At 39.6% G+C, this 16,248-nt stretch overlaps 1 protein-coding gene across 1 annotated transcript in view; it reads right to left on the bottom strand.

The window, feature by feature from the left end:
- The window catches only part of col28a1b (collagen, type XXVIII, alpha 1b), a gene marked incomplete at its 5' end in the record, with an annotated part of 34,335 nt that overhangs the window by 16,048 nt on the left and 2,039 nt on the right, over positions 1-16,248 (bottom strand). Inside the window, 14 exons of the mRNA XM_072681813.1 lie at positions 182-250; positions 373-441; positions 1,493-1,561; positions 1,662-1,730; positions 1,836-1,904; positions 3,747-3,815; positions 4,445-4,498; positions 8,016-8,060; positions 8,147-8,191; positions 11,257-11,283; positions 11,372-11,416; positions 13,515-13,568; positions 13,654-13,713; positions 13,805-13,825. Coding sequence (XP_072537914.1) covers positions 182-250; positions 373-441; positions 1,493-1,561; positions 1,662-1,730; positions 1,836-1,904; positions 3,747-3,815; positions 4,445-4,498; positions 8,016-8,060; positions 8,147-8,191; positions 11,257-11,283; positions 11,372-11,416; positions 13,515-13,568; positions 13,654-13,713; positions 13,805-13,825 — 765 coding nt within the window. The remainder of the gene's footprint in view (positions 1-181; positions 251-372; positions 442-1,492; positions 1,562-1,661; positions 1,731-1,835; positions 1,905-3,746; positions 3,816-4,444; positions 4,499-8,015; positions 8,061-8,146; positions 8,192-11,256; positions 11,284-11,371; positions 11,417-13,514; positions 13,569-13,653; positions 13,714-13,804; positions 13,826-16,248) is intronic.

Here is a 16,248-nt window from a genome sequence, read left to right as displayed (position 1 = left end):
CTCTTTGTTTGTCTATAGAGATTATGTGGCTGTGTGCTTGATTTTATACCCTGGTTAAATCAACCAATGGTAATTAGGAGGGGTGTCCACATACTTTTGGCCATATAGTGTAGCTTAAGAAAATGAGCTATTAAAAAAACATACCAAAGATTAACTTCATGAAATTACACAGTTGCCTTACCTTCTCACCAATGATTCCTATCCCTGGTATCCCTCTGGGACCAGGGGGGCCTGCGGGTCCTTGGTTTCCCTACAGATATAGATGAACAGAAAGGGAAACATCAGCAGAAAGGGAGGCACCCGAATTTTGACCTCTACCAAAATGGCATGTATGGCAGTATTTAAACACTGTTATACACTAAAATTACACACCTTTTCTCCTTGAATTCCCAATCCCGGAGCCCCAACTGGTCCAGGAGACCCAGGAAGCCCTGTGGTACCCTGTGGATGCACGCAGGTCAAAGAAACAACATCAAATACTTAGATGTGTTTGATCTTCAAAATATCAAATGTACAGAATTTTCCCCTTTACCCCAGCCAAGACATGTTTGGCCACCTGGGACACTGTAGAAACTGCTTAGCAACAGCATGGCAACCACCAGAGATCCCATAAGAACTGCTTAGCAAATCCATCACCTGGGATTCCATAGCAACTGGATAGCAACAGCTTAGCAACCATTTGGAAGTATAGGAACCACATAGTGACTGCATTGCAACCACCTGGAACACATTATCAACCATTTGGAAAAGCATAGGAACCACATTGCGGCTTCATAACAACCACTTGGAACACATGATCAATCATTTGGAAGCATAGGAACCACATAGTGACTGCATAGCAACCACCTGGAACACAATAGCAACCATTTGGAAAAGCATAGGAACTGCATAGTGACTGCATAGCAACCACCTGGAACACATTATCAACTATTTGGAAAAGCATAGGAACCACATAGTGACTGCATAGCAACCACCTGGAACACATTAGCAACCATTTGGAAAAGCATAGGAACTGCATAGTGACTGCATAGCAACCACCTGGAACACATTAGCAACCATTTGGAAAAGCATAGGAACCGCATAGTAACTACATACCACTTGCAACCATCTGGGGTAACACAGAAACTGAATAACGACCACCTGTGACACCACAGCAACTGCTTGGCAACAGCTTAGCAACCATTTGGAAAAACATAGAAACCACATAGTGACTGCATAGCAACCACTTGGAAAAGCATAGGAACCGCATAGTAACTACATACCACTTGCAACCATCTGGGGTAACACAGAAACTGAATAACAACCACCTGCAGCTGCTTAGCAACAACACAGCAAAAAACAGCAACTGCAAAACAACCAAGTGTGACGCCACAGCAACTGCTTAGCAACCACCTGGGAAACCATAGGCACCACCTAGCCACCGTATAGCAACTGCCAAGCAACATTATCAGAAAATCTTAAGCTGCACAATTACTGCATTTTCTTCAGGTACCTTTTCACCCTTGAAGCCAAAACCGGGGGGTCCACTTGCTCCTATGGAACCATTATACCCTCGATCCCCCTGAGGTATAAAAGACAGGTTCAGATTTTCAGGACCCGTACTTACTTAGTTACTATAAAGAAATGCAGAACACAGATGTGGAAGATGGAGGACTTCTCACCTTGGGTCCAGGTAGTCCCTCCCCCGGGGGGCCAGGCATCCCCTGAGGTCCTGGAGGCCCTGATGGTCCCTGTATTTATGAATAATCACAGTTATTTATGTGTACAGTCATTTTTATCAAAACACACAATTAACTTACTAAGACATTTCAGCACATGTCTGAGTTCTGTCTTACAAGGAGCCCTGGTTCCCCAACTCCAGCTGGACCTGCAGGACCGGGCCGTCCCAGGTTTCCTTTGTCCCCCTAGAACCATTACACAGGCTTTGTCAGATGGGGAAAATGAAAGACCAAAGAAATCATTTCTCATTTGGCAATGAGATCATGGTGTATTTTAAAAAAGTGGTTCCCAACCCTGGTCCTGAAGATCTACCACCCTGCAGAGTTGAGCTCCACCCCTGATCTTACCCCTCTGATCCAGGTAGTGAAGGCCTTCCAGGGTATGGGTGTGTGTATGTCAGTCAGGTGTGCTGACTAAACTCCAGAGGTGGTGGATCTCCAGAACCAGGATTGGGCACTCTTGCTGAATGGAATCCTCCTAGAGAACTGTTTTTAGGAGCCTGTGAGAAATTGACTGAAGTATGGCTTTTTATTTACAACTCAGCCAAAGTAAGCAGAGTATATAAGCTACTAAATGCTCAGTTCTCAGATCTAATATCTGCACCCAGAAAGACATTTCTGTGTCAAAGCAACTCTCATTTTCAAAAGGGCTCTCTAAAGAACCATCTGTCAACATTTATGGGGAGGAAAAGCAGTTCTACTGTGGCATCATGCAAATAAACGGTCATATCTTTATGTTAGGGAGAAGTATTGTACCTTGTTTAGTAGATAAATTATAAAAAATTATACGTCATTTTAAAAGGAGGTAATTTAGGAAAGTGAGTGATTCTGTATAGATTCTATATTTGAATGCTACAATAGTTTATAGTGACTAATAATTGTATAAATAATTATTGAATATAAAAAGAAATGCAGTCCTATGTTGCACCAAAAAGGGCTCCATCCTCTGTTAGTTCTATGTAAAATCATTTTTGCTAAGAATGCATGCTCTCCATTTCTCAAAGAAAGGCCCATTCTCCCTAAAAGAGCTTTTCTATTGAAGTAAATGTAAAAAAATGGAGCATTTCTACTGGTCTGTTCTCTATGAAATTTAGACACAATGTAGAAGAACAACTGCCAAATTCACAGTATGTCAGAAAGTGAAAACCAGCAAAAATGGTAGATGGGAGATACTGCTAAAAAAAAATAAAAAAGCATGTGCAATTTTATTTTTTTTACATTATATGAATATTTCATGATGACAAATAGAAATGCTTCTAACTTCTAATGAAATATTTTCCTATTATATTATTATTTTACTTAAGAATGGTTTTGGCTTCTCTTTTTAGGTTTCTATTTTGGAAATTCGTTTTTTTCAGTCAAAAATGAAGTCATAATTAATTTGTTTAATTTCCACAGACTTTTATTATATTTATTATTTTTCGAGGACGTAGTGGAACCATTTCTACATGTAAAGCGCCTTCCTGCCGTCGTTTAGCAGACTAACCGAAAGTGATTTTACCTGCTTTGTCGCTATTTCCCTGTTAACAGCATCGAAGTGTGCAAAGGGTTCATATAGTCCACAGTAACTGTGCCTCAACTCTGAGACAGCCAGCACTTGTGTGTACCTATGATACATTGTAGAACTTGCAGAAAGAGGTGTAACGATACATTTAGCACATGATTTAGATACTTGATACTGGACTCGAGAATTCGATATTCTCACAATATTTATATGTATAAAATTTGAGTGTATACAAGCTATTAAATATTGTAAAAAAACTAATGAGACTAGTCACTAGGAGGTGGAAGGATGTGCTTTAGATAGCAAATTTACTCGAATTTCTGAACTCCAATATAGTCCAAGATGCACATTGACAGAATTGGCATTACAATATGACCATGTTTACATTTCGCTTGTTCCTGTGTTGGCACTCCTGCTTGTAAAGCTTTCATTTTTATCCTATAGTGCATCTTAACGGCATATATCTGAGCTCAATTGTTTGTTACAATAATCACCATCAATCAATAACTGCAACAGTAGCTCACCTTAGGCCCAGGGAATCCAATGCCAATATCCCCTTGAGGTCCAGCTGCCCCCACGGGTCCACGGTCTCCCTACAAATAAATGAAACGTGCAATACTGTTAATCAGCATTGCAGCTAAGCCTCTGAAAATGCATTGCTTACTTTTGCAAAAAATTGGAAGCAGGCTATTGTATGTGTAGTGGCCACTTTACTAGAAACCCCCATGCTTGCAGATATAGCAGCTGTGGTGTACTGTTGTGGGTATTTTATTGAGTTGTCTCACATTGGCAAATGGACTTTTGTCGTTGCCTAGCTGTTACTGCCCTTGTGCCAAGAATGCCAGACGAGACTGCCAGGGTGGGCAAGTACTACTTCTATTTTTGTCTGTGGTCTAAATTTCTGCTGCAGATAGGAATCCCCTCGCCTTTGGCAGATTTTCCTTTGTTGATGTTGTTGCTTTGATGGAGCTCATCTGGATAAAGCTTTTGACCTTTAGGGAGAATAAAGCTGTCCTTCTTCTTTTACTTTATTATATCAGTTATATGTCCCGGATCCTGAAAGCGGGCTCTGTTACACTGCTATTTTTCATTTCATACAGAGTCTGGCAAACACAGACAGTGTGTGTCAAAGCAATGCTGTGCCTACGTCTGATTCGTCCTACGAAACAAACATCTTTCACAGATTGTTCAGTACCGAAGAAATAGCGCAAAATGTTCTTACTTTGGGACCTTCCTGGCCCTCTGGTCCTTGGTCCCCTGGGGGACCTTCGGGGCCCTGTTGAAAAAGAGAGAGAGAAATGCACTGAGATGTGAAGTCCTGAAGGATTCAACCCCCTTCAAATCCATTATTGACACATTTTAGTGCCCCTAAGTACCCAGTACCACTGGTCAGTCTGTGAGAACAGAGAGCACTGCTGAATGAACTGTGGGGAAATGGAAACTGCAGCGTACCACCCAGGCACTGCCTAGACAAGGCTGTCCCTCAAAACCCAGCCTCAGAACAAGACAGAGACTTCTGAGTGAATCCACAAAGAGGACAACAATCACTCTGAAGGAGCTCAAGGGGCTGAAATTGGAGTGAAGGTTTACCAGTCACCCATATATAGAGCTTTGCATGCAAAAGACCAGGCCTGTGGCTTAAAAAAAGAAGAAGCCATTACTGTGGGGAAAAGAAACACATGAAAGTGAAGCTGGAGTCCGTCAGAAAGCATCAGAGAGGTCCAGTTACAATGTGGGATGAGGCTCTGATGAGGTTTTTGGGCCCAAAGCTCAAACCGTTAAATGTGGCCTCCGTGCCTCAGAAAACACCATCCCAAAAGTGAAGCATGGTGGTGGCAGCATCATGCTATGGGGATGCTTTTCCTAAGCAGGAGGTCGACATCTTGCTAAAACTGAAGAGTGGCTGGAAGGTGCAGAACAAAGATACGACAAGACAACCTGAAGCTTGGGAGAAACCTCACCTTTCAGAAGAACAGCGAACCCAAGTATCAGCCCAAACACCACAGGAGAGGCTGAACAACTGGTCAAAGTCCAGTTCTTAGTTTAATCAAAACCTGAATGTTTGACAGTTGTGGTCCACAGGCATCATCAAACCAACCTGAGCAACCTGTAGCATGACTGTCAGGACGAATGGGTGAAGAATGCTCTCAAATAGTCGTAAAAGCTTCTTACATTATGAAGCCAAACAGGACTATTGTTTTATACAGTCCAGTTTCTTGGCCAGGCAATCCACTTGTGTGCTTGTACACATAGTTAATCAATCAACTAGGGGTGTAATAAAATACTGATATATTGAAAAATTGCGATAGTATTCTTGAAATATTGTATTGGTTCTCAAAAAAACACAGTATTGATTATTAATGAATAGTCTAGACTAGACTAGTTTCAGACAGTGGTTCATTTAGTGTTGTGTTTAAACCCTGACCACTAGATGGCAGTGTTGTACTCGGCCTTCAGATCTCACTGTTTTGATTGGATTAAAAAATCAGCTTTTCTTTTTGTTAAAAAAATGCAATATATAATAATAATATTAATGATAATAATAGTTTGAATCAGGAGCCATGCCCCAGTCTTATAATTGTGCGCTCGCTCCGGGTGGGTAAATGGCGCGCTACTCCTCATCACACTTAAGTGATATTGGCCAGCACAGGCATCTGTTAGTTGGTGTGGTGTGCTAGGGGGAGCTACAAACATTTTGGGAGCAAAACAAATAATTAAAAAATAATACAAAATGGAAATATATCGCCTTGATTACAGTATCGCAATATATTACAATATATTGAATCAAAACTCCCGTATCGAAAATGCATTGCTTACTTTTGCAAAAAATGGAAGCAGGCTATTGTATGCGTAGTGGCCACTTTATTAGAAACCCCCATGCTTGCAGATATAGCAGCTGTGGTGTACTGTTGTGGGTATTTTATTGAGTTGTCTCAGTCTTACAATGGGAAGGCTCTTCATGTTGGCAAATGGACTTTCGTCGTTGCCTGGCTGTTACTGCCTATGTGCCAAGAATGCCAGACTGGTGGGCAAATAGTACTGCTATTTTTGCTTGTGGTCTAAATTTCTGCTGCAGATTGAAATCATAAAAAAAAATTGTTTAAAGTTTGAATCAGCAGCCATGCCGCAGTCTCATAATTGTCTGCGCTCGCTCCAGGTGGGTAGATGGTGGCTACTCCAGCACAGGCGTCTGTTAGTTGGTGTGGTGTGATGGGTTAATTGGCAGAATCAAATTGGGAGCTAAACAAATGATTAATAATAAATAAATACAAAATGACAATATATCACCTTGATTAAAGTATCGCTAAATATTAAAATATATAGAATCATAACTCATCTATACATATACATATACATATACAATAGGTTCTTGACAATACACAGCCCTAAAATCTATGGAAACCATCAGGTTGACTGATTATATAAAATATAATAAGCTATTTACTGTAAATGCAATCTAACAGCCTTCACTGTAAGCGTATCCATATGTATGGTTGTGCAAGTTGGGCATGAGAGTTGGATAGCACCCATCAAAGTGTGCTGCAAATTTGGTGCAAATGACATGGCTTTAAGTATTGCTGCTGTTGGACAAAATGTCACTTCACTGGAGATGGAGAAAACCTTCCCAACTTTCAATGGAGGTCAATGTGAAAAAATATTATTCATATAATTATTATATATAATAATACAATTATTACATTATTATATTTTGCAGCATTTCTATTGGTCCATTCATCATTAAACTTCTACCATAACTCAAAGAACAATTGCCAGATTTACATTATATAAAAAAAGGCAAAAATGAAGATACAAGGTTCTTGTGTGACAGTGACGGTATGCTTATATCATACAGAACATCATACAGTGCATCTCATTCCACACAAATCAGAAACCACTGTGCTCACACCCCAGGACCCAGACTCTCCAGGGGCAAAGCTGAACCCGTCTACAGTACACTGTCCCGGCATTAATCCTAGCACACAAAGTCTGGCTCGGAAAAAGAATAATATCCTGCAAGCCTGGATTCCCTGCTTTAATATGCTCATTGGCACGGGATTAGGAGTGATCCTCCATTCACATTCCATAAGTGCAGGGTGGAGAACGGGTGTGATTACCATGTTTAATTAACTGTTGGTGGTATATTAGCTAGTTTGTTATCTAGAGGCTAATGTTGACCTGAAACAGTTACAGAAACAGTCTAAATAAAAAAAGCAATTCTCATATTTATTCTGTTTGTTTATCAGAGCACCGTCCTGGTAAAACCACTGAAATCCACTATATGCCCAAATGTTTGTGGACACCCCTTTTAATGAATGCATTCCGCTATTTTTAATTGCACCCATTGCTGAGACAGATATGCAAATGCCGAAAGACAGCTTGTCTGGTCCCTGTAGAGACATGCTGCCAGTAGAAGAGGACTCTTTGGAGCATCATGCCTAATGCCAGGTGTGGGCTATAGGGGTATAAAGCCCCCCAGCATTGAGCTGTGGAGCAGTGGAAGAACTGTGGAATTCTCTGGAATGATGGATGGTGCCCCATGCAGTACTTTTGGGATGTGTTGGGAAGTTGGGGATGAGGTAGGGTGGTCATCATCCAACATCTTAACATCACAACAGCAGTGCTCTGGACAGTAGAGCCAGTTATTCCAACAAAAGCAGGATAAGCTCTTTTTAACACCGTTGATTTCAGGAGAAACACTGAATAAGCGGGTGTCCCATTACTGGTGTCTATATAGTGTATTAACAAAGCATACTGCTGAGTGATGATGTTTTAGAGATTGGATAATACTGTGCCTGTTCTCCTTTAGTCCCTCGTGGTCCTAGAGGTCCTTGAAGTCCCTGCAAATGACAGGATCATGCCTCAGTGATTCAACACAGCGTAATTCTAAATGACTGTCTCTGATATAATATAAAGATACACATACCTTATCTCCTTTTTCCCCAGGAGCTCCACATTCTCCTCTGTCGCCCTAAAACACAGCTCAGTGCTTCCGTGATTGCAAACACAGCAACGTTTCAACTGTAATACTATAAGCTGACTTTATTGATTTCAAATATGAATTTCAGACTGTGTAGAGCGGCTCTGGGACCCATTAGACTACGGCACGGGTTGAGAAATTGGAGAGATTGGGTCTGGAGCCAGATTCTCTCAGAGAATAGACTATTTGGGCCAGACCTTCATTAACATGCTAACTAGAAACAATGCTAGAAAAATGTCCTTTTATAAATTGTCTTGCAGAGAAGAGGCATTTTAACTAAGAATGAACAAAAAATAATTTCCTCCAATGGGCACCAACTGACATGAGACACGTCCATATACGTGTAGTTTTGGGCCTTCCAAACACTCCTGACTGACTTAAATAATTTAATAACTCAAAAACACAATGTCTTGGGACATTTTTGACCAAAATATGGCAAGGCAACTTATTGTAGTGGCCAACAAAGCCATAATAATAATTATAATTATAATAATAATCTTAACAAAAACAATAAAGTTCCTTTAAATATATATATATATATATATATATATATATATATATATATATATATAAATTGACTAGATTGATTTAAAATCAAACTGTCGAACTGTAGTGAGTGTGTAGAGGTGCGCTGGGACCCATTAGGGCTAAAAGACTACAGCACAGGTTGGGAAATAGATTGGATCTGGATCCAAATTCTCTCAGAGAAATTACTATTTTGGCCAGGCCTTCCATTTTAACTAAGAATGAACAAAAAAATATTTCTTCCTATGGGCACCAACTGACATGATATGTCCATATACGTGTAGTTTTGGGCCATCCAAAAACTCCTGACTAACATAAATTGGCCCAAAAAACACAATGTCTTGGGACAAGTTTTACCAAAATATGGCAAGGCAACTTTGTACATTGTAGTGGCCAACAAAGCCACAATAATAATAATAATAATAATAATAATAATAATAATTATAATTATAATTATAATAATAATCTTAACAAACACAACAGAGTTCCTTTAAATAAAGCCACAAGCTGCAGTTTATACAGTGCTTGCACTAATTTGCCTGATAAGACCTAAATAATAAGCTGTGGTCTTTAAACGAATAAGTCACAATAATGAAAAAGCAGTCCCACTTCTGATGTAACATGTAATTGCAAAGTTGTTTGGAATCTAATACTGAATCAGTATTATATGGCATCAGTAGTTTTGTCTGTAGACTGCATAATATCATTGAAATTTGATTTATAACAATTTTAGATGTTTTTGAGTGCTATACCATCCTTAAAGGCCTGCATTCTGGATTTGGGTTTGGATCCAAATGATATCAAAGACCATTTTGGCCAGGCCTTCGATAACATGCTAACTAGCAAAAATGCTAGCCAAAATTGTGAGATGATCTGTCCAACTGCTAATGAATTATAGAAAATTAGGTTAGAAATGAAAAGGCTGCAAGGATGAACTGATAAGTGGAAACAATGTAAAGTAAAAATGTGAGATTTATTTTTTTATTATTATTTACTAATAAACTATAAAATATTTAGTCATTTTCCATTTATTTTCATTACACTAATTAAGCCCAGCGGAAATGACTGGCTTAAAATTGACTAGATTGATTTAAAATCGAACTGTCGAACTGTAGTGAGTGTATAGAGGTGTGCTGGGACCCATTAGGGCTAAAAGACTATGGTACGGGTTGGGAAATAGATTGGATCTGGATCCAAATTCCACAACATGCTAACTAGCAAAAATGCTAGCCAAAAATGGTCAGAAGATCAATCCAACTGCTAATGAATTATAGCAAATTAGGTTAGGACTGCCAAGGCCGCAAGGACTGACTGATAGAGGGGAAACCATGTTTGTTTTTTATTAGATTATTAATTACTAAAAAATTATGAAAATATTTGGTTTCAGTTTGGCTTAAAATTATATAATTTTTACTGTTTTAAGCTCCTTTTGACACAAGTGTGTCAAATTGTCAAATAAACACAACAATACATTAACATACATAATATAAACACATCAAATTAGTCACTTTCCATTTACATGTTCATTACACTAATTAAGCCCAGCAGAAAAGGTAGCGGTCAAATATATTTTGCCTGTATTTCTAAGCACAACGTGACAGGTCAGTTAGACATGCTGTAAGGGTGCTTAGAGTTTATCTATAGTTAGTTATTAAGGAACTACATGGAAAACAGTCAAACAGGCTGGACTGTTCTGAAGTTATTATCTAGTAAGGTATCGCTGGAAAGTTCCCTGGAGTTTATTTAGCTAGTATGAATAATTGAATAAGCTAGCAATGCAAACATAGGCTGCGTCCCAATTGCGTACTACACACTAGTACTAGAAGGTAAGTATTATATATTAATACAGTATTAATAGTGCAGTTTGGCAGGTTATTAACGTACTAACCCATACTAACAGGAAGTGATAAAGCGTTGCTATGCCAACATATGAATATGAATGCAAATTCTCCAATTTTTCCAGATGTGAGTAGCTCCTCCCTTTCTGTGTTGCATTGCACTGTGGGATAATAGTGTCCATCACTATTCCAGCAATCACACACAAAAATCGTCAGGTTCTGACTATGTATCGTGAATATTTCAGTATATTCGACTTTGATCTTTTTATTAATTTTACATACTAAAGATGCACATATTTGTCACTGTACTATGTACAGCGAAATGTGTCCTCCACATTTGACCCATCTGTGGTAGTGAACACCCACCCACCCACCCACCCACACTAGTGCACTAGGGACAGTGAGCACACACACACCCAAAGCGGTCAGCAGCCAACTCCAGCACCCTGGGAGCAGACAGGGTGAAGGGCTCAACAGTGGCAGCTTGCCGAGCCCGGGTCTGACCGCTGAGCCACCACTGCCCACTACATACTACACTCTCAATAACTACTCAGTACTAGTAATTCGTACGCAGGTGGGACGCACCCATACTTTGCCAGCTTCCAGTTTGTAGGTTAATTAGCGGTACAGTCTTCACCTCAGTGAGAAGCACACAGCCGAGACGCTGTTCGGTTGTTAAGTAGCACCTCTTACCTTATCACCCTTGAACCCAGGCCGTCCCTGTGCATGAAAACACAGAGATGAGGGTGTGTGCAGATTCAGCAGCATATAGAGTTGGTGTCAATAAATGAAAATCTATATGATTTACCTCAGGCCCCTCCACTCCTGCTCGCCCAGGAGCCCCCAGTTCTCCCTAGGATAAAATCAAACAGACCAATCGAAGCATTCAGCAAAAAATCAAACAAACTAACTGATCACTGACCCCAGATGTAGCCGATCAACCATGACATGTTTGGTATCTGAGGTTTTCACCTTTAGGATAGAGTAAGGGAGATGCTAGGCTAACATTGCTATCAAACACTGGACTTGGATTGTCACCAATCTCATCATCATCGTAAAAACTCTCTACCCACTTGAAACGCTTCCAGATCTTCATTTGTTTGGTGCAAATTAAATTGGTTTGGAAGACGGTGTGCCTTCCATACTGAACAAACCAGCATGGCCAGCTCAAGTCGGTCAAGCTGGTTAAGCTGGTTGACCAGCTTGGCTCCTGACCAGCATAAGCTATGTTTATGTTGGAGTCTGATGGTTTAGTTGGTCTACAAGTATGATCGACCTGACCAGCATGACAAACATTGCCCCGCTGCTTGACTAGCATGACCAAGCTCTTCAACCAGCATGACCAGCATTACCAAACTGGACATCCAGCATGACCAGCATCACCAAGCTCTTCAACCAGCATGATCAGCATCACCAAGCTGGTTGACCAGCATGACCAAGCTCTTCAACTAGCATGATCAGCATCACCAAGCTGGTTGACCAGCATGACCAAGCTCTTCAACCAGCATGATCAGCATCACTTTGCTAGTCAACTAGCATAACCAGCATCTCCAAGCGCTTCCATCAGCATACCTGGTTTTATATTATACTGGTCTAAGCTGGTGTATATGTGCCTCATTCAGAAAGTAGCCTGGGTTTAACACTCCTTATTCCTTCAGGATAAAAAGGCTAGTTGTTTGTGCACTTCAGTTCCTATATAAGGGCTGTATGGTCTGAGAAGTAAAAGATTCATTTTGCAGCTTCAACATGGTTCACATACTGCAGTCTAGGAGTGGATTCTTTACAACTATATACTGTTGTGCTAATTTAGCAATGCTTAAACTGAAAAGCTAATCTAATTCAAACTGCATTCTAATAGATTAGTTACGCAGCTTTAATCATAATAATGAAAAACTCTTTTATAATAATAATAATAATAACAATAATAATAACAACAATAAGAATAAGAATAATAACAATAACAACAATAATAAGAAGAATAAAAAAATAATACTGAAAACCTTTTTTCAGAAAAATACATTTACTGTAAATTTCCAAAACTAAACTAAAATTTTGAATATAAATACAATAAAAATAAATAAATACATATAATTTTAGTTTAGTTTTGGTAATATTTATATATTATATATTAATAAAATAATAATACTAATAATAATACTATAATAATATAATAATAATAATAATAATAATAATAATAATAATATACAACTATAAAGAGTGCCTATATTAATAATACATAATTACAACTTTATAATAATATAAATTAATAATATAATATTAATAATTATCATAATATCAATAATAGTTTGATATTATTAACAATATTATCAAAATATTATGAGAATACATACTATACTAATACATACTATGCATATATATAGAAATTCCTGATGCGAACAGGCTTCAGTTCAATGATAAAACTGATGCTTATCATTCAAGCTGTTTTATATATATTACACACCAATGTTCTCTCACTCTGGAGCAGATCAACATGAACCTATTGGCACCATGCTGCCATATGCCAGGCGTGGGGTATAAAGCCCCCCAGCATTAAGCTGTGGAGCAGTGGAACTGTGCTCTCTGGAATGCTGGATGGAGCTTCATCCAGTACTTTTGGAAGAGCTGGGGAGTTGAGGTGGGCAGTAAGCATCCAACATCCTGACCTCACCTCAACGCTTTTGTCTCTAAATGCAATCAAACCCTCACAACAATGCTCCTCCAAAATCTAGTAGAAAGCATTCTTCTCTATACAGTAGAGACAGTTACTCCAACAAAAGCAGGATGAACTCTTATTAATCCCCTTGATTTCAGAAGAAACACTGAATGAACAGGCGTCCCATTACTTTTGTCCATTTGAAACTCAAAGAATGAAGTAATGTACGATTAATCCATCTTCTAAAATATATTTATAGAAATAATTATAATGTTTTGGTAATGGTTTTCTAGCTCACCCTTGCACCTTTCGGACCGGGGAGTCCTTCGTAACCTGGTTCTCCTTTTTTACCCTGCACAGAACACAGAGAACGTTTCGTCAAGAGTGGCTTCCTTCATCGAAAATTTAATTTTAATGACGTCCATTTTTTTACTCACAGGGCTTCCCGGAGGTCCTCTGTCTCCTTTCTCACACAAACACACTTGGAGTCGCGGACACTGAAATAGGACATATGACACCATTGTAATTGATGCAAAATTCAATGACTTTTCTAAAATTGCATGGAAACATATGCAAGTACACACTTACTTCATTATTGGCCACTGTTTCCTGAATAAAACAGATGAAAGACATTAAGGTTAGAAAGTTGTTTTATGTAATCCAAATATCTTATTAAACTGAGTAATTTCTCATGGTCCTGTTCACATTTACATTTATGGCATTTAGACTGTCTTCTCCAGAGCGACTTACAAGGTTTGTATTACAGAGGAGGGCCAATGTAGTGTTGGGAGTCTTGCCCAAGGACTCTTATAGGTGCAGCACAGCACCCAGGCCAGTAATCGAACCCCAGTCTCCCATGTGGTGTGGTAGCTCACAGGCAGGTAGAGGTGTTATCTGTTGTGCCACACCAACCACTATTCACACACTATTTACTTCACTTCTTACATGATTTACTGTGTCATTTTTTTTATTTGACTGCTAACACAGTCTTCACCGTTGGAGACATCCCACCTCTCCTGGAAGATCAGGGAGCAGCTCCCTGACGGCTGCAAATTATGTAAAAATATCCCAGAAACTGATTTAGTGTTGAAAGCAAGCAATGAGTGAGAAACAGAGAGAGAACGGCATAGAGAGAGACAGAGAGAGAGAGAGAGAGATGTAGCTAGAGAGTGACACAGAGACCATCCTGATTGGTTTCTCTTTGTGCTATGAATCAGCCTTCTCTGTGGGCGGGACTTATGCTGGATTCCATTTATTTATTAAGTCAGATGCCTGAGCTGGGAATGATGCTAAAATCACACTTGTGTAATTATGTCATTTTGTGTAATTAATTTTCTTGTGTAATTTTTCTATCTCAGTTAGCATTGTTAGCGATATCCATTGATTACAGCGGGATTATACAGTATTTTGCGCATCCAAACACCATGGAAACACGTCCACAGATAGAGGTTAAACAGTACTGAGTGTGTAGGACTGATTTAATGATAGAAGTGCTAATATACTGGATAACACTGCTGCTTTTACTACTGCTGGTCTGCAGTGTGGCCATCTTGGATTTTGAACTTGGGGTTGGTGAGGCCCTCCCGACTTTCTAAGTAGGAAATCTGACTTGTGGCGGCGTTCCAGTTGAAATTTCCTACTTATAACTCGGAAAATCAGACGTCCCAGTTGGAATGGAACGCAGCATTAGTCCCTGAAATGGCTGTTTGCAGGGTGGGATGTCTGCAGTACACTCCCAACTCTTCCAACAGCTGATACTGACTCAGTTAGTACCAATTAAGAGAAACGTGAGACACATATGCTATTGAGACAGTCTGACCAAATGATAAAAAAAGTAATTTGTACAGAATCAGTGATGAAATATATATGATTTGACCAAAAACAGTTGCTTTTCTGTTGTATTGTATTCTGCTGTATGAGGAATCAGTCCTTGGCAGTAGGTTCAGATTGTTGAACCCTACTGTACACTCGCATGCAGCTCACTGTCCACTTATTTTAGGAATTTAAGCCCCTCAGGCGAGGTTCTTCCAGTAGGAATCTTTTACAGGGCTCCCAGAATACAGCACAATTCATGTTATTGTGGGAGAGAAGGCCAAACTTGACCTTTAACATCCAGCAGGCTTTGTGTTTACATGGAAACTCCTACTCTCTCAGTGTTAACTCTGGAGTTCATAGCAGTCAAGTAAGTTTCTTGCAATGACTTTTTTACTAATTAAAAGGGAACCTGTTGTTGAACATTGTTGAAAGGTTATGTTAAATTAATAATTAATATGTGAACATAGTCATTCAGAGTGCTTTGGTGTGAAAAGCCTGCTGAAAAATACAGCATGGCCAGCTCAAGCTAGTCAAGCTTGTTAACCAGCTTAGCTCTGACCAGCTAAGGTAAGCCGGCATGACCGGCATGACTACAATCAAATGCAACATACACTGGTCAAGAGCTGATTAACCAGCTAGCTTGCCAGCATGATTTGGTCAAGTAGGTTAAGCTGCAAGCATGATCAACCTGACCAAGACAACCAGCATGACCAGCAAGAACAACTGGTCGACCAGCATGACCAGCAAGACCAAGCCGGTTAACTAGCATGACCAGCGTGACCACAATCAAATTAACCGTTTTTTTGTGTGGATGACAAGCTCAAGCTGGTCAAGCTAGTTAAGCTGGTTGACTATTTTAACTCTTGACCAGTATAGGGTATGCTGGTCTGCAAGCATGATTAACCTGACCAAGCTAGACAACCAGCATGACCAGCAAGACTAAAAGAATGCAACATACACTGGTCAAGAGCTGGTTAACAAGGGTATGTTTTCATCTGGATAACCAGCTCAAGCTGGTCAAGCTAGTTAAGCTGGTTGACTATCTTAACTCTTGACCAGTATAGGGTCTGCTGGTTTGCTAGCATAATTAACCTAGCAAGACAAGCTAGACAACCAGTATGACCAGCAGGACCAAGTGATCGACCAGCATGACCAACGAGACCAAGCCGGTTGATTAGCATGACCAGCATGACCTAAAACCAAATGCAACATACACT

Source organism: Salminus brasiliensis, chromosome 1 (assembly GCF_030463535.1).
Source record: "Salminus brasiliensis chromosome 1, fSalBra1.hap2, whole genome shotgun sequence".
Taxonomy (NCBI): Eukaryota; Metazoa; Chordata; class Actinopteri; order Characiformes; family Bryconidae; genus Salminus; species Salminus brasiliensis.
The sequence above is the reverse complement of the archived record's forward strand: the minus strand, read 5'-3'. Positions and strand labels throughout refer to the sequence as shown.